At 41.2% G+C, this 23,714-nt stretch overlaps 1 protein-coding gene across 1 annotated transcript in view; it reads right to left on the bottom strand.

Annotated features, from left to right (window-relative positions):
* The window catches only part of NUP93 (nucleoporin 93), a gene marked incomplete at its 5' end in the record, with an annotated part of 71,637 nt that overhangs the window by 4,276 nt on the left and 43,647 nt on the right, over nucleotides 1-23,714 (bottom strand). Inside the window, 16 exons of the mRNA XM_080351923.1 lie at nucleotides 933-1,061; nucleotides 1,823-1,906; nucleotides 2,274-2,391; nucleotides 4,174-4,292; nucleotides 5,590-5,706; nucleotides 7,314-7,358; nucleotides 7,687-7,759; nucleotides 7,872-7,998; nucleotides 8,224-8,415; nucleotides 9,493-9,586; nucleotides 10,383-10,548; nucleotides 11,530-11,687; nucleotides 12,240-12,372; nucleotides 14,234-14,373; nucleotides 15,690-15,779; nucleotides 17,900-17,974. Of these exons, the coding sequence (XP_080208049.1) occupies nucleotides 933-1,061; nucleotides 1,823-1,906; nucleotides 2,274-2,391; nucleotides 4,174-4,292; nucleotides 5,590-5,706; nucleotides 7,314-7,358; nucleotides 7,687-7,759; nucleotides 7,872-7,998; nucleotides 8,224-8,415; nucleotides 9,493-9,586; nucleotides 10,383-10,548; nucleotides 11,530-11,687; nucleotides 12,240-12,372; nucleotides 14,234-14,373; nucleotides 15,690-15,779; nucleotides 17,900-17,974 (1,860 nt within the window). The remainder of the gene's footprint in view (nucleotides 1-932; nucleotides 1,062-1,822; nucleotides 1,907-2,273; nucleotides 2,392-4,173; nucleotides 4,293-5,589; nucleotides 5,707-7,313; nucleotides 7,359-7,686; nucleotides 7,760-7,871; nucleotides 7,999-8,223; nucleotides 8,416-9,492; nucleotides 9,587-10,382; nucleotides 10,549-11,529; nucleotides 11,688-12,239; nucleotides 12,373-14,233; nucleotides 14,374-15,689; nucleotides 15,780-17,899; nucleotides 17,975-23,714) is intronic.

Raw genomic sequence — 23,714 nt, 5'->3', positions numbered from 1 at the left:
AAGGCACTTTTGCAGATGACTAAAGCCTGCAATAAAGCTGGCTGTGGCCCAAGCTGGTTTTCATTCTCAAAAGGAGTTGATACTTATTTCCTAATCTCCAAGATGGGATGACTGGTTTGGCCTTGGTTTTCACATGCCTGTGGCAACTTTAACTTAATAAGAGCTACAAGACCAAATCTGATGACAGCCAAGCTGAGAACCCTTCTGCTCAGCATGTCAACAGGTGAGTGCCCACAGATCTGGCTGTGTCTATTTTGAGGCTTGTTGGAGGTGTGAGCTCCCATCAGTGAGGGGGGAAACACTTCAGTACCAACCCCAGATGTGCAGCCAACCCCGCAGTGTCAGCCCACGAACGCAGAGCAGCCCCAGCACTGCCGCTCAACAACAAACTGCTACAGCCCTTCGCCACCTCAAAGCACTCGACAACTTGGTGTGTCGCCCAAGGACACTCCGAAAATGTCAGCCCATGTCACTATGGATGTGAGCCAAGGAGGAGTCAAGGAAGGCCTTTTCTGCCAGAAATCAGCTTTGCATAAACAGGGCACTAGCTCGAGTGAAAAAGAGTTGAAATGAGGTTCTTGAAAAACAACAGCTCAGTTGTCAATGCAGCAATGCCAACCATCCTACAGACATTGCGCTGGCCACAGCTGTTGGTTAGTTAAGATCGCACCAAGAATCAAACTGAACGCTTGTTTTCTCTTGCTAGGAGGTGAATATAGGATGCAATATATCTTACTTAGCTCAATGCCATTTAGAGCAATATCCTTTCTTTACACAAAGCTGAAGTTATGAGGGACCAGTATCAGGACTTAAAGTAACCGAGCAAGCCAGTCAAAAGCAAAGACCATTAGAGATTCACAGTCACTTAAATCCCAGTCCCTTGAAATCAGGGAAAAAGAAAACTTGTCAGACAGTGGGGACTGTAACCTTACCGAATCTCTGTCTTCCATTACCCGCTGGGGCCTGGCAGGAGTGGCCGGGCTTGTGCCTTTCATCCTCTTATACTGGGTGAACAAAATATTCATGGTTGCAAGAAGGACTTCGGATAAATTGTGCCTGATCTACACAAAGACAGGGAAAAAGACATATTGCAATGGTGACCATGTTGACAGAATCAGTACCCTCGCTATTCAACACCAGAAAACCACATAATGATAGCTCTGGTCGATATTTACTCATATAATGGTCACAAATGTAAGGGTTACCCCTGCCATGACTGCACCATTTGGCAAAAAAAATATTGCCCAGAGCTTTGGGACAGACATGCATAATGGCTACACCTTCATATTTGACAACAGCAGTTCAGATAAAACCCAAAACACCTGGATATCAACAAAACTCCAAAGCACCCAAACAGACAGAAACACCATTGGAGAGAGAAGCATTATCCTCCAGTTAAAACAATTCAAGAGCAATAATAGACTTCCATTATGCTTCATATGCAGAATCTAATTGCTAAATTCATAAGCTTCTCTAATTAGAGTGAAGGAAACACAAGACCATACAAATGACCACCTAAAGCACAGAAGAACTAAGTCAGCAGCACAGTTGAAAGCTCTCAATACTCAAAACCCTTGAATCAGACTCAGTAGGTTCAGAAAAAATCAGAACTGCAGATGCAAAGCAGAGACAAGATTTCTGGGCAGGGAATTCTAGTGCTCCAAAGAGCAACACTAAGGAGAAAAAGTTGCAAGCTGAGCGTCTACCAACCAAACAATTACATCCTATTTCCTCGTTTAAGAATGATGAGATGACAAGGTTTTCAAATCCTTTTAACAAAGCAAAAGGCTTTTGGAAGCTAAACCCAAGAGCCATTACTTACTTCATCACTGAAGTTCCGGAAGGCAGCAACTCTCTCCTCCACACAATCTTGGCTAAGAGGTACAAGCTTTATGCGTTGAATAATCTTCAAAAAGAAAAGCAGGAATCAGGGTAGGTAATAAATGTTCTATGTATGTATACTAATAAAATACTTTTTTGAAGCATTAATGAAACGCTCCAGATTAAAGAGAAATAATTTCATTGTTATTTACTGGCTTATCTCCTCACTTTGTTGAGTAGTAGGAATATTTTGTACAATGACTACAAAATAGCTCCAGAAAGATCTTCCTGATTATCAAGCAGCAGGAAAGAAATACAGTTTTAAATTCCTATAGCACTGTAGCGTCTTCTAACTCATTAAATATAATTATTTGTTTTAAGTGATGTGAGACATCCTGGGCTTTCAAGGGCATTAGGAAGGCTGCACTTCAAACAGAACTCTTGCAACTTACATCAAAGGCCCTGTCAACGTGACCAGCGTGATATTCATCAAAAAAAGTGATTAAGTCTAGCAGAAGGTAGAACGTGGAGTCAACGGATTTCTTTGCACTTATTCCCTGAGCTTTGTACCTGAAAGAAATTGGTTTACAATTTTATTGTGCAAAATGGCAACCATTTATAAACATGCACGTGCAATTCTTGGAAGCGGAAACATCACGTACAAGGGCAGAAGGCATTTAACAAAGGACAGCTTTAATTTTCCTTTACCAGGAGGCAGAATTTTCATGGGTTGTAGCTTTGAAAAAAATACTTTTATTCGCTTTTAGTCTTTCATCAAATCCAGCATTTGTTTCCTTTCAAATGTTTACACCTCCCATATTCACGGGGAAAACAGCGACAGGAACCAGAGATCTGCAAGGCAAGTGCTGTACGAGCACGTTTAACACGCTGGTTTACAGCAGACAATTCTCCAGCACAACTGCTTGCTCCAGGCAAGAAGTTAAGACTTAAGAATGGATTAGATGCTTCTGTGTGCTCATTTTGGCTACACTTGCTTGTAGATGAACCAAAGGGCTGTCTGCTCGCACTCCTAACAGCACGAGGGCAGAAAAGGAGCTCCTTCCTCAAGGTCACGGTCAGTGTGGTCAAGCGCGTGTTCCCCATCGTGCTGCTGCAGCGGGGGAAGCCAGATACCCAAGAGAAAAGGCGCAGAGGCTGCGTTGCCTGCATCCCCCCGTCCTGGCTGCAGTGCGGTACGGGAAGCAAAGCCCGATATTACATATAATTGGAAAGAAGATGAGCTAATCAGAACTGCTTTGGCTTTGCAATCATGAAGGTCCGCAGCTGTAAAGTGGGGTTATTGAACAGAAATAGTTAGCACTCTCACACAGATCAAAGCAAGCAGCGAAACAAAGCCCATTATGGCCTTTGCTGAAGCTTCAACTCAAGACACGGGTTTAATTCTCCTTAATGTCTGCTACCAAATGAGTTTCTCACTAAGTCAATGCGGCACCAATTTTCACTCGGTGTGCAGCCTCACTCACTGAAGGGAAGGCTGACTGAAGGAGCAACTGGCAAACGCCACTTGTCAAAAAGAAGAAAGGCAAAGGCCTCTCACCAAAATCAATACATTTCTGTATTTGTCTTCGCAATTTCAAAGTGCCAGCAAGCGTGCTTCATTTATTTATATTCTTTCCCCAGCAGAAAGGTTAAGGAAAAGCAGTAAGATATTTTTCACAGGTATCTACGCTTTGCTCTGGTAAAATACAGGAACTGTCCACAGAAGTTGCTGTGACAAGATGCATCAAAAGATGATGATTAAAAATAAATTCCCAAAGCTATTTTGCAATTATAGCCTTTCAGAAGCAGGTTATTCCTAACTTGCAGCTGGTAATGAATCTTGAGCACTGATGTCTCCCAAACATGTATCCTAATTAGCACACCAATATTGCAAGTGACACTGTTTGATCCCTTCCATTTCTGTCTCTTTTCTAAACACCACATGGCACTTTCCTAAAGTAACAGGCTACAGAAATGAGGTCCACTGGTTACAATAGCCCTGTACACACCTCAGCTTAAATGTTCCCTTTTCAGCTTTTATTTAAGCAGCAGGGAAATACAGTTTTCAGACAGTTACTAAACTTGCCGCTCTGCTGTTACAACTCAGAATTACTGGTTTTGTAGCTCGCTCTCAATACTATTTCAATTGCGCGCAATGAATCTGCAACTGTTATGATATTTTGCTTTAAAAATCACCTAAAACATACAATTAATTATATTTTTTGCTCCTTGATAGTCTGTCTCCAGTTGGCAATCCTGCAATTCCCTTTTCCTGGTTTACCTACAGGTAAAGCTTCTTGCCAAATTTACCTGACCTGCCCCTAAAGAATACCCTCCTGGTTTCAGTCTTACCTCTCCGCAATGGCATGGGCCATGTTCTTCAATCGCTCTTTGTTCGACTGGGGAGTGCTGATCTGGGGAACGACGGGACTGAGGAGCTTGTTCATCAGTTCTAAAACTTTGTCGGGGTTCTGTTGATATTAAAGTTATACCCAAGTAAGAGAAGCAGGATGGGACTCAGTGCCTTAAACTCCTTTAAAAAGCAGAGAGGTCTCATGCAGTGGTGCCTAGTGCAAGCTCAGAGATGCCTCCCTCCCACACAGAACCAAGATTATATTAGCTGTCAGCAATGTAAAGCTTCATGTGAAGAAGTATTTTCCCATAATTTTCCTCTAAAACAGTGGCTATGGCTCTACCTACTTTTATTTCAAATGCGTTTCAAAAGGAAACAAGAGTACTCACTATAGAGCCCAGCTATTTGAGACTTGAATTCAACATCTATGAAGCTGAAAGGGCACACTCTGGGTAAATAACTTCACTAGTGTGATGGTTTGACTACCATTGCAACCAGCCAGAATAAAACCACACGTGGGACAACCTCTTCAAAAGATCCCATTGATCAAGAACCAGGATGTTTTACATCAGAATGGAGTGCAATCCATCTGCTAGGGAACAGACTGCCTTAGCTTATTGATTATTGGGTATACTGCTTCTTACAGAACATGGTTAAAAACTGCTTATATAGAATTCGCTTAGCATAACTTCTGCAAGCTGGGAACCTTTCAACTCTCTGCTTTGTTAAGAAAAAAACACCTCAGTCTTCAAGGTAGAAGATAAGGGGAGCTGCATCCCTGGAGATAAGTAAAGGAACAGAACGGCCCCTAACAGAAGAATGTTTTGGCTGTTCCCAAAAAATTTTCTCCAGCTGTAGGTACGAAATAGCAGCTGAAGGTCTGAACTTCAATTGACAGCCTGCCTGAGGAAAATGTACAGATCCAACAAAGAACAGGGAGATCCCAGCCTCTTAATTTTGCAATTGGCACGGCGTGACGTGGGGGGGAGTGGAGGTTGGATTGTGAAGGTATAATTGTCCAAATTTTTTTCTGCTGAGGGTCCCTCTTTAAGAGGAGCCAACCTCTGGAATCCACACCTGAGTCTCTGCTGTGGGAAATCCACACCAATTTCTGGAATCCACACCTGAGTCTCTGCTGTGGGAAATCCACACCAATTTCTGGAATCCACACCTGAGTCTCTGCTGTGGGAAACCTGGGGAAAAGGTACTTTCCTAACACATCTGTGTTTGCTCACTGAAGCCCCTCTACACATACCCAATGGCTCTGCTTTAACAGCGGCAGACATAACTTCCTTGAATAAGGACAATTCAATCTCTGAGAATAAATTTAACCTCCTAAACACAGGAAGAATGTTTGGGGAAAAAAAAATGGTGAACCAGGTACATATTTAAGGCAGTACCTAGAAGATATTTACCTTTGCAAGGTCGTAGAGTTTTGCAGCTTCTTCAAACAACCCTTTATTTTCTGCTGCAGATGCCACTTTGTTAATAATGAGTTTTGTGTCACTTGTAAATTTGTCTATCACTCCAGGCTAAAGACGTGAGACAAAAACAAAAGGAGAAAAGAGAAATCGGAATGTTTAAAAACTCCTGAATATTCTGTCAAGGCGATGAATATTTTACATGTTGGATTATGATTAGAATGGCCTGTACATTACCATGGGAACATGCAAAAAGGACATGTTAAAAATAGAGCACTTGGAGAGAGACTTTCTCCAAAACAGTGTCAGCATTGAGACATCTGCAGTTTCTAATTCATTCAAAATGACCCAGATAACAGGTCAAATTCTAAATTATTTTAATTTGTTGATGACACATTACAGAGCAGAAGAAAACACAAAAGACTTCAGCATATACTGTGCCAGGGTCTCCAGGGATGCTGTTTGTGTACATTGGCATGACAGGTTGCAAGTGGAATCTCACTGGGATAATGAAAGGGTGACATGAATTTTAAGAGAAACAATAAACACAAGTAGAATAAAAGAGAGGAAAGAGTCAAGGATATCTGGAAAGGATTTTACTGTAGTTGAAGATGTAAAAACAAAACTATGTAATCTAGAAGAACTGATTTTAAAACTAAGATTGGTATGAAACCAGAATTCAGCAAAGAAAAAGAATACAGTTATATTTAAAAGAAATCAAAGTCAAGAAAAAAGGATTCATCACTAATGATATAATCTAAAAAACTGTCTTACTAAGAACTGTAAAATAAAATATTAGAGTTCCTTGCTGTTGTGTGTGCAATTTCACTGCTTTTAAGCTGACAGAACAAAAACATCTAAAAGAAAATCCCTGCCAGAAATCACTTACTTTTTGATAATAGCGATGGTTGCAGCATGAGCCCTAATCTTAAAGTTAAGATTTAAATGATTCTAGAGTCTGCTTTACACAGAAAGCTGTTGAAGTTGTCACAGTGAACAGAAAAACTTCATTGATTATCTAAAATGTTAATAATTTGCAGGCACACTCCTCATTTCAGGTGAGACCTTTAGGCTTCCCTTTTCTTCTGGCTGTGTAAGCTTACATTTCAGTTTTAGATTACTGCTTTTACAACACAAGCAAGACCCGCCACAACTAAAAATGGCTGATCTTTGATCCAATACTTGCCCTTATCCATATGGAGAGGACAGCCCAGTTGTGGCTATGCCTGCAGTCTGTTACCCCTTTCTCTCTTAATTACAAGAACGTTTAATGAGTTGCGATGCATTTATCCTCTGAGGTGAATGTGGGTAATGTCATGCAGATGGTTTCCACACACACACACACACCTCAGTTAACAGAACAATGTCGCATCCACTTACATGGAAGCAATTTTTACTAATTGCTTTTTTACTATTGTGTACTGAATTTCATTTCCTGCTGTAAAGATGAAATTCTGACCTCACTGAAGTTACCCGATGCCATTTGTTGCTCTAGTTACATCGGATGTTTACAGGGACAGTTTGCCCTGCAGTTTAGGGCAGGTCATAGATAATTCTGTAAAAGGACCTCACACTTGGAGAATCTGTACGTATTCAAACACAGTAATAATTTGGCTGGTGAAAAATGAAGAAAAGCGAGAGTGCCTCATTACTATTTGGGAAATCACATGTGGTTTCTACTTTTTTATGTAAAATATAAACATAAATTGTCAACTCACCTTCCTACTACCATCATTTTCCAGCTTTCCAAGAATCATATCAAACTATATCCACAGAGACGTAAAGTAAGAAAAAAAGGAAACAAAAATAGATGAATTTCACATATTTCACAACATATTTACTAAGTACAAAGATGCAGTCACGTATGAATGAAAAATAGTGATCGATGTCAAAATCATTTATATATAAATAACAGACAAAAAGACACGATTAAATATGTTAAACATTTGTCTTTGTGAGATCTCCCATCACCTAGGTCTGCATCAGGCAGAAGGAATAAACAACTTTTCAAGACTGCCATGCCGAATATAGATTACAACGAAGAAATGAATTTCATTTTAAGTGAGGAAGGTGAAACGTAGCCAAACATACCTCTCTGCTTTCAATTACTAGTTCACTAACGCAACGCAAAAACATATTCTCTCCTTGGCTGTCCTTCTCATTCCTACAAAAGAAAAGGAAGAGGCCAGGTACTCCTGTTTCTGAGGACTTCCCAGAAAAGAATAATTCAGCAGGAATAACTAGGAAAAGATTTAGAGACATATATTAGCTCCTACCTGAGGAAGTAGAAATACTGCAGAGCTTCCCTTGGATCCGTTGATTCAAACTTACGGGTGTAAAGCATCAAAAGTCGCACAAAATTTAGACGCCTGATGCCAGGAGGGTCACCTGCCTCATGGCTTACTGCAATGTCAGAAACAACACCGTCAGAGAATCTAATGCTGGGAAATGTTGCTCTGGTCTTAATTTCAAATTAGAGCCATGATCCAGAGCTCTAACACAACTAAATCAATTAACTTTTAGGAGATTGTTCTGATAAATGCTGTTTGATCAGTTACATAGACCTGTAGGATACCCTAAGGGCTCAGAAAATACTCCTTTATCGTAAATTAAATGTGCGGGACTTACACAGCTGTGCACTCTGCCCAGAAGATTTCAGAAGCAATTTTAACTCAAACAGGACCAATGCAACATGAACAGCATGACAACGCAAGCGCTCTGTCCGGAAGAGAAAAGCAATTGCAGCTTCAAACTGTGCTGTCAAGAACAATACTTGGAAGTAGAGGAAAGGCTGTTGGTTCACTGCAAAATGTGATTCACCTGAAAAAAAAATAAATCACAACATAGAATGTACGTGGAAATGATTCTGCAATCAGAGATCACGGACAGTGGATATCTCCTGTCACAGTGCATCACTGCTGTTTACTCAGTACCAACAGAAAAAAACACACCAGACAAAACTAAATAACCATTCACACATCACTGCCTTATCTGTAACTGCTCCTCTGCAAACATACCACGAAAGACCACAGCATAAAGACATACTGAGGAAGTGAAAGAGAATAAAGTTACTCAAAAAAGTTCCTTCTTTTCAGACAACAAAGCATCATCCCTGATAGACTGATATACATTCTCTAAAGACCACAACTTTTTGTCTTCATTTATACATATGCCAAGTGGTACAAATAATGTTAAACCCCTGGATCTTCTTTTTCAATGATACCAATGATGGCTTATTGTGTGTCCTTTTCACACATTTTTATCTGGGTGTGAGCGACATTACAATGTAGAAGACTGCAGAGAATCAAATTCTGTATGTTTTGAACAGTCTGAGAGGCCAAATTTTGATTGACTAGATGATTACAAGAAAAGGTAAACTCTTGGGCTGTGGATGTTCCTAAAACTTTCTGAAGTGGAAGGAACTGTGATTTGGGTCCCCAGAAAATTGCTTGAAATAGTAATTTAAGAGAAACAATGAACTATGGATGCACACAGAGGAAAGCCTTGGATATACATGCCTACAATAGGTAACGATCGCTTTTCCGTTCCATATTCTAAAAGTTGGAAGGTTTGATAGAAGACCTTAGCATATTTATGACAAGAGAAAGCAATTCCTAATTTAGGATAGATAAAGTATAAATAGCAGCAGTGTTGTTCACAGATGAACATTCACTCTCTGGATTGCTGTGAACACACAGGATTAATTCATCGTGATTTACTGAAATCTGCCATTACTCTGGTAAAACATGCTGCCCACAAACATGCTGAGGGTGCCTGTCATTAGAGTGAAGAGCTACAGGGTTCTAAGTGCAGTCTGAGGTTTTCATAACAACAACTGGAAAGTGTCCTAAGCAGAAAAGCAGAGCCTCAGTAACATATTTCTTTATGGTTTCTTACCATAGTCTTCTAGCAGCTGCTTCTGGAATTGTGATAATGTCAGTCGGTCTTGTGGAGAACTTGCACCATTGTCATCAAAACACACTTGGTTCAGCTAAAAAACACATGCAGAAAAATCAGCGCAGATATTTCAACTTCACCTTGCACAAGGGATGCACTCACAAGATGTTTACTACATTTGAAGCCCCTCCTAAGATTTGACTGACTAGAAACTACTTCTAATCACAATATCAGGTCCAGCCATTGCTGGGAAGCAAAGATCTCTAGCACAGCAGAAATCCACGCAGATTTAACCCCTTTTCTATCTGTCCATGTTGTCAAACTCCGATGCTGGGACTTTAAATACTCACTAAGCAGTTATTGAAAGCAGTATTATTTTTACCCAATCTTAACAAATGGATCATTCTACTCCCTCTTTCTGATAAAAGAGAAACAGGTACTGACCAGCATCTTTCATGACCCCACCAAAACCATGAGGACTTTGGACCACAGATACATTGACAGCATCATAATCTGCCAACTGACACCAACATTTCAGCCATAATCCATCCAGAATGTGAGACTCGAAAGATTCTCACTGTAGTAAGCTAACGCTACTTGTGATAACAGCTGACAAAGATCAGTGTCAAATGACGAACATGACACTTCTGCAAAAGACAAATGTCCCCAAATTAACACCTGATAGTTTGGAGGGTCACAGAGCAGCCCTGGGACTCTGGTTCCCCCACTTCACAATCTGCAAGGTCAAGTCATACACGTGACACTGATGTGAAACACCAGACCCAGCAGCAGGGAGGTGTGCAGAGCTGTCCAGAAATGCAACACCATTTAGAGCTGCTCCCGAAAAAAGACAAAAACAAACACCACCACAGCCCCTCATGCACACTTACCTTCAGCCACAGATAATCTTCTGTTTTATCAGCAACTTCACTCTGGTTATCTGCAATGTCACAGCGGCCAATGATACAATAAACAGCCCTTTTGTACGGGTCAGTATTATTTCTCAGAGCGCGTCTGTAATGAAGACGCAGTTTATTTTCTGTGGCAGGAGATAGTCTAAGGAAAAAAAAATATAAATAAATCAGAGGACATCCTTTTTAGTGGTGTATTAATGTAACGGTAGAGGAGCTATTTTTGTCTGACTGATATTTCATCATTCCAGAAAAAGAGAGCTCACAAAGTCTCTGGAACTCTTTGGATTAGTAACTAACAAGTGAGCAGGTCATTGTACCATGAAGTCTTTCAGGAGAGACATTTTCATCTTTATCATTAAATACTGTCAATGTTCTTTGTAATTTTATTTCTTGTACTCTCTTGTACAGAATTTATAGAATTGAAACAATAAAGTGTTTTCCTAGACTAAGACACTGTTTGTCAAATCTGTAGGCAGAGAATCTTTTCATAGCTGCAATAAAAACCAAATAAACAAATTATACTGTATCTCATTAAACTATTTGTAACTAAAACTGCTTGCAGCCACACAAGTAGTAGTTTGGCCAGTGGCCTGTGTGAAGTGACAGCAAAACAGGAAGAGTAGAATAAGCACAAGAAAGATGCGAGTAAATGCCTCTAAAGGCCTCTAACAAACACTACTTGCTTTTATTGTGTCGCATTCTTATAAAAACAGGTGCAGGAAAAAGCATTCCCCAAAGGAAATGCAACTAAAATAAGCAACAGGAGAAATAAGAAGACACAGGATTCATGACAGGAGACTAAATCTGGTATCTTGTGTGCTGTATCCTGCCGTTACACAGCGCAGATCCTATGGTAAAACAGCAAAGCTACCTCACTGTATAATTTTTGAAATGTACATTTTTGCGTATTTTCAAACAACTCTTTATCTCTGGAGATTTTTAGACTCCAAAGCCACAAAATATAAAATATGCAAACCTCTTACATGTAATTTAGGTAGGTAATATACCCACCAGGCAGCCATCGCCACCAGAAGAGACCTGAGCTTCTACTGAGCTACTGATTATTTCACTACCACACAGCAATTCCCACCCCTCACAAAGATCTTTCCTGGTTCCCAATTACCTTCTATCTTTACTGTGCATGTACTCCTGGAACCAGGTTTTAAACTCGCCCAGCTGGTGCTGTGCCCGTTTCACCACATACATGGCTGCAGTCAAATCCCCGCAGCGCATGCAGTAGTAAATCAGTGCCCAGACGGGATGGCCTTCCACCTCACCATCCTGAAAATAGAATAACAGATAACTAATTTTTAAAAAAGCAGCACATTCAAATTATTTTTCTTTATCACTGGTAAAAAATTCTGTCTGCGTTACAGAAGCCAGAGGTTATGAGGTTTAAGCTCTGCAGAAGTTGTGCAGATTAACACATTACACATTTAGGTATCAACAACTGGTGTCACAATCTCACAATAAGTGTAAGAAAAGAGAAAAAGCAAAACAGGGAGATTGTTACTGCTTTTTTGAAACATCATATTTTTTATGCTTGCTTGTGGGTCTCTAAAAAGACCACCAGAAGAGACCCTACATTCTAGAATTTAGAACTCAAACTACTGAGCACCACCGTGCTTTGGGACTAGTTCTGAACTCTAAGTAATTTTGTCTACCATCTTCCATTTTCCTAATGAAAAATTCCAGAGAAGGATTAAGAGCCAGCTGCCCTAAAAGCAGTTTAAACAACAGAAAAACCACCGGAGGACATAGTAGTTTCCTGGCTGTGCTGGAGCAAACAGATTTGTGTTATTATTTTAGCTCGGTTGCTGGTGATGGACATACCTGGAGACCAGGGACAGGCGCGGGCAGTTTGATGTTCAAGAAGCTGCGGACTAGTTGGTAGGTCCCTGGAACTCCACCTAGCTGGGCCTGGTGCAAGTTTCCAAAGACTGTCACCGAGGTGTAATTTTTGTAACTGAAAAACACCACAAACAAAAAAACCCCCATGGGACCAGACTGAAATATATTTGCTACAGAAACATCCGCTGCCTTTCAGATTCAACTGAATTAGCAGTTTAAAGGAAATTACCTTGATATTCAAACATTATCATTACGACAAAATGAGGGGAAAACTTCTGATGATTTAGGAAGATCCTTGTATTCAGCAGTCTCAACAGAAACCGTGTTTGGAGCCTGTGGTGGATGGCTCTGGGTTCAATTCTCTATCATGAGGTTCCTCTCATTAGGTTCTCCTAGTACTAAGTTAAACTCAATTATGTAACTGGCCAAAAGCCTTTCCCTTCTAATGCTTTATCTCTCAATCCCGTCACAAAAGAACTGTTCAACACCACATATAGTAAGAATAAGTTACACCAAGTTCTTTTTTTCTCTGCAGCACACAACAGACTCGTGCACCAGCAGACTGCAAAACTGAAAGGCTATGCTAAACACAGGCAAGCATCAGTGCATCTTGATAACTCACACTATGGCTGAGTTAAGCACATGCTCCTCCGGGCTTTAAGATCACAGTTGCTTCACAGCAACTAAGGCAAGAACAGCTGGGAACAGCACAACATCTCCTCTTCGTCTGTGTGAGGGGCTGGTGAGGCAAGTGAACAGCCCAGTATGAGCCAATTCCTGTTAGGAATGAAAAGCTACAAAGCAAAGCACATTGGTGTGTGGGTTTTTTTTTGTTTTTTAAATAAAATCAAGCCTGAATGGCCCAATTTCCACAATTGGGAGGGTTGGGAAGAACTGCATGTAACCAATTCCTAATTTCAGTTAGCAGTTAATGGGACTCTGAAAAATTCAAAAGTTGGATATTTGGCAAATGAGGTTAAGAGTCACTGGCTCATTGCACACTGCTGAGACCAAAGAAACAGACAATCTTCCTCATGTGTCGGTTCATCTATGCTCAGACAGGCACGAGGTGACAAGAGCTGCTGAGCTGTGGCAGCCAAAGCCAGGGGCCAAGACGGGGCCGTGCCAGGAGACGAACACGTCTCTTCCCAGCGTGCTGCATCGCAGCGCAGCAATTTCGCTGCTCAGATGGCAGATCTGTACCCGTAACAAATGCCCAAGCACTACACTGTTTGCTTTCCACTGCTGAACTAGCCTGCAGGCATTACATCCACGGTTACGAGACACCGCAACATCCACGTGTGCAGTGAATACGCAATACAACCACCCAGGCACCCAGCTTCGGGCTGCTCCACAGCCTGCGATTCTCCAAGCGTTTTCTTGGTCAAGGAGCTTAAGTGCCCACGATACTTGCTGATACAGACAGTAAACCACTTTCCAGAGTCTGAAAATCATTGCTAGATGTCTCAGCTTCAGCCTTTCCAATTTTTACAACAACCTTTCAGTGTAGAAATGGCACGATCAGAACCTGAGTCATCGCACCAGATTTGTCCCCCGTGCTGTCCTCGCTTCCTCCCAGCACCAGCTGCTGACAGAGATCAGCAATCAGAAAGGGAGTACAGAGAAAAGGGGATTTTTTTGCAGAGAGGAAATAGATCTCTTTCCACTAGTGAAAAATCTTCACATATCACAGACAGATAAAGAATATTCTAAGGGCAACACAAAAGAAAGAAGAAAAGGTTTTTGCATCTTCTAAACCAACTCCCCATGGATTCAAGGCCTTTTTAACTGGAACAGTTTTTAACTAAAACAGTTTTATACTCAAGTGGCTGCTCTAAGCCCTGCAGAAAAGACAGGCAGCAGACACTTCCGTGAGCAGCATGAGGTAGCTGACTTGTTATTATGTTTGTGTGCATTACAAAGCCATTCTGACTTATTAAAAAAATAAACTGTGCTAGCCAGAGCATTCACCTTACCTTTGTTCCAGGTAGCGCAGAGCCTGCCTCACAAACTCCATTCGCACCTCCATATTGGTCCGGACTTTCAAGGCATCGCTAGCAGGAACCAGGGTAACATCGGTCATTTGTTTCACCATGGCCCACATCTCAGAGATGTTCTATAAACGAGCCATTCCATGTAACAGCAATTAGTATAGAGATGAACTGGCAACACTGTTTTGAGCTACATGGTGTTTTATGCTTTTCTTAACCATTAAAAACACAAGAGTAATGTCAGTTTATATTTGTAATGGAGATACTGGATGCAGCCACGAAAGTAAGCCACTCCTGTCCTGCAGAATTCAAATTTCCTAGGCTTCTCTGTATAATTCTTGTGCAAGAAGATGGCTATAAATATTGTACCTGCAATTGTCACCCAGGATCAACAAGGATTTCTAAAACTAGGCTGGGTACTTGGTTCACAGCCTCCTTTCCCATTCCCAGTTCATACTTCCCACTCAGTAAGTACCACAGCTACACCAGGTTTTCATATAAGCAACTGCTCTGGCTGCCATTGGAAAGCTGTGCAATCAGCTATGATAAGAAATATCTAAAGGACACTGAGCACTTGGATACAAAAAAAAGTTGAAAACCATCCAGGTCTGCTCCCTCACAAGGACAAGATCGTATCAGTGTCTACAGGATCAGGGTATCCCCGCTGAAACGGCAAAATACTGAGAAGTAACAGCACTGTCAGCTTCAGCAAGGGTGGGTGTTTGATCTCAGTGCTTCAAAGCAGCAAGAACACTGAAACTCGACGTGTTGTCCCTAGCAAAATGAGCAGAGCTGTTCAAAGCAAAGACGCACACCTGTAGTTCAGATCCGATTGAAGCATTTGCCCCGCAGCTTTTGAACAGCTTTGTGCTCTCCCACTTGCAAAATTTTTTCATTACTTGACCCTCCTGCAGTATTCTCCTCCAAGCCATTTCTCAAACATGGCCAGGGTTGTGCATTTGGGTTTTTTTGGGGTGGATCAATGCAACGCAATTAAAGGAGCAGATTAGAAAAAGGCAGGCAGATCACTGGTTTAAAGTCAATCCTATGGGTTTTCTGCTTTGCTAAGGGAGCCTACTTCAACTCTAGCATGGGCTGATTGAAGACCCTTCACCTACAACTGAACACATTCAAAGAATATTAAGATACCACATTTTGAAACCCAAACACAACCCATTCAAAATGAAAAGCATTTTTCAGGACACTGCATTGAAACCAGGTTCTTTTCTTCCTCACCATGTTAAGAAATTTTCACCATGACCAAGTTCATCACAGGTGGGCCCTGCTGTACTAGAGAAGGTTCCAGTATTTGCTCTGTGTTTTGTGGAGCCATGCAATTTTTTTTGGCAATATCAGTATTTTTCCACCAATGTCAGCAGGCTGCTAATCACAGCTGAAAACAGATTAAATACATTTCCTTATGTTAACACACTGGCAGTACCTTATCATCCAGCTCTGCAACAACAGCACAAAGGTCCACCAGGTTAGGCTGCAGATGTCCATTCACCATCTTCTCATTATAAATATAAATCTGAAACATATTGAAAATAAGCAAGTTTAACAATACACATTACTCCCTTTCTCCCTCCACAGCCACAGCAGCAAAATATGAACCAGGCTTCAAGAACAGTATCCCCAGCATGTCCCTTCTGCTTCCCTCCCACATCAGCTGCTTTAATCCAATGCAAGAGGAACGGGCATCATCACCAGCCGTTTTTCCGTAACACACCAAAGCTCCAGGTCTGCCCGAAGATGGGCAGCAATCCCGCTTTTGGGGGGTTCTGCATGGCAAAGCACTGCACTGAATGCCCTGTTGGACTAATTGCAGCTAATGGTTGGAGGACAAAGATGCAGAAGAGACCTGACAACTGGGTTGATGTGATATTCCCCTGCATGGCAGCATCCTACCTGCTGACATAAACAGGATTTTGCTGGCTTGTGGCAGTATTCATGGAAATCTGACACAGAGAAATGAGAACAGAAACCTGCCCCTTCAAAACCTTCCCTTAAGCATATATATACACACACACATCCCCATTTTGATTTAAATCTTGGTCTTAATTTAGCTTCTACTATTGTTTATTCCACTCTTAGTCCAAAGACCTTCCAGCTACATCTGAATGTAACCATTCTCAATGCTAGAAAGGCAATGCCATCATACTTTAAGTCCCTTTTGCATGCGTTACTACTTCAACATTCCCAGCATGCAAACAAAATGCAGAGCTCAGGATTGTAACCAGAATCTAGCACCAGTGAAATCACATTTGTGGACTTCAGGGTGTTCCTGTGAAACAGTCTGAGCTATTCATGAAGCAGCTGATGGTAAACTGAAACAGCATGGACTGCCTGATCTCCAGGACTCGCAGATGTCCCCTGAAACCCACAGGAGCCACAGACCCAGCGCTGAAACCCGGGCATTTTTGCACACAAGCAGGGTGGCGTTAAGGACAGCTCAGCCAGGCCATCTTCTCCAGGAGCCTTGCCGGGAGCACACGGCGACTGCACCAAGTGTTTTGGGAGCAGAAGCCTGGCCACGAACGCCACATTTCCATGACACATGGTGAGCAGCCTGCCCGCAGCCCGTAAACCTGGCAAGAACTGACCTGCTCAACCCGCAGGGAAGACACCGTAACCCTGCAGCTGCCCCTGGAACCAGCACTGCTGGAGAGGTTGGGCTTCCCAGAGACACAGAACATTGGGAGCAATCCCATCAGCCCAGAGTATGGATATAATTATGCCACAAGGAAGATCCTTAATACAGGAATATTACAGTAGAGATGGGACAAATTATTGTACATTAATAACCTGTAAATCAAGTGTACGCTTTATCAGCACAACTATGCACCTTATTTTGTGATTCATTTCTTCACCATTACCATAACTGAACGCGCACATAGAAAAACAGATGTACACACTGCTATCTGGCTCAGCAAAGACTGAGCCAATGCACACAATAGGAGTAATTGTGAGCAAATTAGGCAATGCTTTGTCCACATCCTTTCACATATTCCATTTTGAAAAATCAAGTCCTTCTCTTTTATTTTGTTTCCAACAGTGCTGGTAAACAGATCATCTCAAATAACAAAAGTAACAAATTGGTTATGTAAAGGTTTATCAGTTTTCCCTGAAAATTTTCAGAGGGAGACTAATGCTACCAGACGTATTAATTCATCACTGATGCACGAAAGCTTCTCATAAGCAATGCCATTAGAATCGGATATAATTTGACAAACATCAGGATTAAGACTTCAGCATGTTTTTTGCTACAGGCACAGACCAGAAAAGCAATGTGAGAATAAAGGGAATATAAAGTCTTCATTTGCATACAATTACACATTAACAGAGATTTCTAAAAATCTCTTTTTTGGAAGGTGAAAGAGTTCGGTTTCCTATATGAGCATAAATGACTCCTACAGTCATATATAGTGTTCAGGATCTTCTTTTGACAAAAAAAAATCCTGTAGCATACAGATGAGTACACTTTTAAAATTCAGGCTAAATTTCTGTATTTTCAAATTGCATTTTAACTCCAGGCAGATGTTTTCATGTTTTACCTACCATATTGTACATGCTATGCTCACAGATCTCTATTTTCCCCACCTCTCTTTCCGCAGAACACAACATTTAACTATGTTTTTCCTTCTCGCTCACCTGCCGGGCATACGCCATCTCCACGCTGTCCAAAGAGCTGCGACCCGGAGGGCCCGAATCACCAATGTAGCTCGGCTGTTTAATGAGAAGCAGATAAGAAGGTATAAAGTCAGTTCAATGCATCTTACCAACCTATCTACTCCTAAAGAACAAGAGCATAACTATGTTACTGACAGAACTAAGAACAGGGTTTTGAACTCTCTACAGAGTAAAATGCACGATCTCACTGCAATACCCTATTATCTTCCTAATTTAGCTTAAACTTCTAAAGTGACAGAAATCCTGCGTATTCAGTGCAAAAACCAGCCATTATCTCTCTAGAATTAGGACATCAGTGTCTCTTGATAGCATCTTATAATTTTAATTCTTTCCTTTTGTTTCCTGAAAGGTTGCCTATTGTCATGTTAGCATTTCACTGCGAAGCAGCTAGTCTGAATCTCCATCAGAGCGAGGACATAGAATTCGACGGACCAGCTCAGTGGATCCAGTCTAACGAGGTTGACACTCCAGTTTTGTCCTAGTGCCACGACATGGACCCAAAATGTGACCGCGGCATTCAGCTATCTGTCAAAAGGTGCCCCATTGCTGGTCAGTTGTAAGAAGGAGGAGGATGCTGGCAATATACTGACCTGAAAACAAACCAATATCTTCCCACCCATAGAGACCATGTCAGGATTGAGATATTTTCAGTGCAGAGGGACAGTGGATGAGGCAACGGCATGGAAAATTTGTACTCTTTTATAAAACTTGAAATATAATACTGACATAACATTCTAATGCTGCATAAATTTATCCTTATAAGTGTTTACTACAAACCACAGTTACGTTTTCAGTATATCCACTACTGAACATGAATGTTCACCACTCTGGAGGAACGAATACTCCTAATTAAGTATGTAATACTGTCTGATGTTTCCTGCTTCCTGAAAATGTAATTCTTCATTTCAGCATCAGCATTGCAAGTCTTAGGTTTGAAAAACAAAGTGCAGTCATTATAAAGACAGATTCCTTTGAGGTAAACATTCCTTTAATATCGGCTGCTTCATGAGTGGTGCTACAGCCGTGATGGTCTGAAGATAAAAGCAAGACAAGCTCAGTATAGAAGCATAATATTTATTATGAAACCATCTGACATAGTTGGGGCAAGCAAAGAGGAACAGACAAGCTTTCAGAAAAGCAAACATGTTTTCAGGTCTGAAACTGAAGCAACAGTCTCAGAATTTCAGACTTTGAACCCAAAAGCTCATTTGAGTCTTCCAGGTGCAGCTGGTCTGACAACAGATGACACGTCTCCACACACACCTTGCTCAGCTCCCTACAGGTGTCTACCTTAGGTACAGTTTCGAGGATCTCAGATGGTTGTTACTTCCTCGAGGAGGGAGGATGCAAAGCACATAAGCTAAAAACTGAAAGAGGCCAAGCAAACACCTAGAAGAGGCCTTGCTGTACCTTGGTTTGTTACGTACAACCCAAATCCATCCATATCCCTCTAAAGTGGAATCAGCAGCTTTTTCTGAGAAAGAGCAGGTGCATCTGCAGAGTTTTAAAATTAAGCTTTTTGCCAAAGAGCTTTACTTTTCCTTACATCAGTTACCCAGAATGTCAGCGCTAAAGTGTGTAGATAGGATCACCTTCATGTATTGCTTAAGGACACATTCTAGTCTTTCCTGGAAGAGCTCAGCTATATGTGCCCAACTTGCTGCCTGTACAAACAGACAACAAAACCCAAGTGTAATGGAAAAAAAAAATGCTTTCACTTTGAGTTGAATTAGCTCAAGTTCAGCCTTGCTGACGCCTGTCAGGCCACAGCACGGCCGGACCAACACTCCTGCCATGAGTTAGTTTGCACAGATTTCAGGAAAAGATCTGAGAAATGGGCAGCTTTTCTCCAGATGCTGTCATCATTCCATTTCTTGTTTCAAATGAGGGCAAAATGCTGACAGGGTCTCCAAAATAATCTTGCTTTTTTGGGAACTGTATCCCAACTTGGAAATAATACAAACATCAACTTCCAGCCTTGATCAGTCTCCACACTGAACAGTCTCTCAGTCATTCCCAAATGCTTATAATTTTAATTTTAGATCAGTTTAACCCAGGTTATCTTCTATTGTGTGGGATCTCACACTCACGAGCACATGTTCTTGCAAAGACGATGGCTGCCCACTGTCCTAGTCCAGGAGCTTTGAACAGGGAAATTTTAGGCATTTAAAATGTAAAGACAAATAAAGTGACGCAATTGCAATGGCCAAGAAGCTGTTCTGAGTTAGCTACAAATTTATATGTGAAGATATGGGCATTAACCTCTGCTGGGAAATTATAAGAACTTTGATATTTGTGATGACTGCTTTCTGTGTAGCATACAACAGTTGATTACAGAATTAAAAAAAAAATCAGTTGTGTTTGTTCCTGATATAGCAAAATATAAATGAATTAAAGTATCCAAGGTAAATCTGGACAATCATTTAAAATTGCTGGAATTAGTTTACCACTGCATTAATTTTTCAGTAATAATGCAATTTAAATTATGTCCAACCTGATTATAAAATCAGGCAGATGCATTTAGACCTTAAGCAGTATAAAAATGCTTTACTAAAAAACCCCAAAGAAATCCCATTTTTTTCTTTTTGCAACTGAACTTACACTAAAAATATTCTTCATAGTGAATCCTAATGGATACTGATATTCAGAAACATTTGCATTTTTCTTTCAGTGCCACATCATCTGACACAAATTCCTTTAAACCCACCTAAAACCCGACAAATTCTTTGTTCTAAAGAACAAAGAAGCTGTTAAAGCAGGTTTCCTGGGAAACAGACATGATGGCAGAAATAGCGCTTTGCAGCCTTCCCCTATGCTGTGCCAGATAAATTGCAGAGTTATTTAAAGTAACGCTAAATTATGGACGTTGTCATTAATTACTGATGAGGTTTCATCTTCTAAAGCAAGCGAAGAAGGGTACATTGTGACTTAGTGTCACTTTTCAAGCAGTGCCCGAACACCAGGAACATAAGGATCGGGGCTTTGTTTTGTGAATCTGGTTCCTTTTTTCTCCTGCTGCTGCTTTGCAGCTCCAAAGAACATCCACGTGGCTGCTGCTCCAGAGAGCGGTGTAAGACTGACAGGCTAAAGCCCACAGGTAAGGATCTGAATTCAAAAGTGCACACCTGAAACTAGGAAATTACTGCTCTCACATTGGAGGTTTTTTTACCTTCATCCAATTTTAATTTCACTCTCATCATTATGCTTTGAGAATCACTAATTAATAATGAGTTGAGAATTGCCACGTTGAAATTGAAGTCTTTAAATGCTCACTATCGACTTGGTACTTCAGCAAGGATAAAATTCAGGAACTCCAGAATTTGTCTTGCTTTTCTTTCCTGCGCCAAGAGCCATGGGAACAAACTTATGTCTTGCTTTTTCTCTCTCACACTTGCATTCTGGCTTCATCTTGGAATTATTAAACTTAAAGCAAGCACTACCTCATCGAACTATCTGGATGGCTGTGCTGAAATTTCAAAATGAAAACTGAAGCAGTGGGTCAGCATGGGGAAGGCTGTTTCCACTCTGTACCCTGAACTGCAGAAATGGATAACTGCACAAGCAAATCCTTCTGTAGCTGGTCACCAGTGTCTGAAGAGGCAACCCCTACAAGCTCAGGGAGAATTTGGGGAAGGGGCAGGATATCCTGTGATGGCAAGTCAGAACTTCAAGTTTTCAAGCAAGGAAAAGATTGCGAGAGATGCGTTGGAAACAGCAGCTAGAGAAGCATAAGAGAATGATCGTGTTTTAGGTCAGATCCTAAAGCTTAAGTGGAGGAGCAAAGTGAAAACAGAAAAGAGATGATGCACAAAGGACGGCAGAAGTGCAAGTGCACACACACAAATCTTCCTGCATATCTACTCTGATATTGCTTAAACGGCTTGTGCCATTTTTATCAACCACATTTGCTTCTCCCTGCCCTGAATCAAGGTCTTTCCAAAACATTCTTCAGAACTCTAATATTTATTCTGAATACTATCCATTTGTGAAAGCTGCAGCTATACTGCACTGCCATCACATTTTTATCTTTTACATTCATTTAGCCTAACGATGCTGCTTTTCAAAGGAGCCCTCCTTCATTTGTACTCAGCCGAGCATTCAGTCTCACTCGCGCACCAAACCGCGTGCATGCAGAGATGCATTATTCATCAGCCTCATATGCATATGCACATTCCTCAGCACAAATCTGGGCAGACATTTTGTCAGCGCTCCAACTGGCTTGGCCAGTCGATGTGGTGAATAACCAGGCAGGAGACAGAGCTGGAGAAACACCAACACACAGTGCGGTGCAGCGTGGGAGCGGAAAGCATCTTGTAGTCCTTGGGATTTAAGGGATATGAAGACGTGACACGGGGCAGAACAGAAACGGAGAGCGACAGCGTCTCCCCGTCACTGCGGGAGTGGGTTGCTTGACAGCAGGAGTAGAAGAACTTGGGGAGGGGGTGGAAGAAAGAAAAACCTGGAATAAAAGGACAAAAAGAAATGCCTCTGCACCTAGTGGAACAAGACTTGGAACAAACACCTTGCAAGCACAGGTTTTTCACACCTTGAGAACAAGACCTGGGCTTTCCTCCCCTTTCCCCAAGCACCACCTTTTTTTCTCAGCTCTGTTTTTCCTTATGGGAAGAAGGTTGGGCTTGAAGACAAGGGGGAGCAGAAAACCCTACAGGCAAGTCCTGTGCTAGTTTCTTCAAATTATGAGCTTTGTGTGTTAATTGGTCTTATTTCCATGAATAATGTGTTGGTATTTTCACTCTGCCCAAATTAGCTTGCCCAAAGCTTAAGAATTGGCTCGCAGGCAGACCGGCCCTGCTGCGTTTGGATCTGTGCCTTTTCAGTTGATTCTCCATCTCCAGAGGATATCAATTAAACCTCTACTATATTCCACAGGCTGTGTCTGTTTGTGTCACACACACACAAAAAACTTATTTGACTGGAACAAGGTTTTAGAAGAGCAACCTGCTGTGGGGAGGTTAGATAACAGGCTTTTAACACAGTAGATGCACTTCAAACCTCTCAGACCTTTGACTTCTTGAGGCTAAGACTGGAATATATCAAGGATTTTAAATGCTCTTGAAATGACATACTGATACTACGAGTGCTTTGAAACAAAGAGTAGAGTACTATTGAGTGACAGTGTATACTGAGTCTTGAAACTCATTCATGAAGCACATTAAAGGGGTTTTTTTTCCCCTTCTCCCACTCATTTGACGCTTGGCATCTCGAGTGCCGTGGACTGGGGGTAGTATCCATTTGACACTAATAACCTGCTCTGAAAAGGTAAAATCCCTTTTCTGATGTTTCAAAGTGCTTCTCCTAGCAGTTAATATCCACACTTTGAAAGGAGAACCCCACACCAGTAACTCTCACACAAATCAAAGATGTTCAGAGCTATCAGAATAGCTGCCAAGTCTTCAGACTCACATCCTAAAATAATGTGATAGCTGTTCCCAGTTTTAAATGAATTCAACCTGCATTATTTAGCATTTCTAATATTGGAAAACTGGACAACCTTCTGAGAAGTCACAGTAAAGTACCAGTAAAATACTTTCTGGGAAAGACAGCTTCTATAAAAAGATGTATGCTAACTGGGATTAACCTATATTTAAAAGAACTATTCAGAAAGGGATATTTCATTAACAACTTTAATTATTTCCAAATCCCTATACAGGTCATATCCCATTAACACCAAGGGCTTTTAAAAATTTTAATGTATTTTTCAGCTCTGTAAGTCATTCCAGTGAACAAGATTTTAAATTTTTTTAAAGGGGGGTGG

Source organism: Nesoenas mayeri (assembly GCF_963082525.1).
Source record: "Nesoenas mayeri genome assembly, chromosome: 12".
Classification (NCBI taxonomy): Eukaryota; Metazoa; Chordata; class Aves; order Columbiformes; family Columbidae; genus Nesoenas; species Nesoenas mayeri.
The sequence above is the reverse complement of the archived record's forward strand: the minus strand, read 5'-3'. Positions and strand labels throughout refer to the sequence as shown.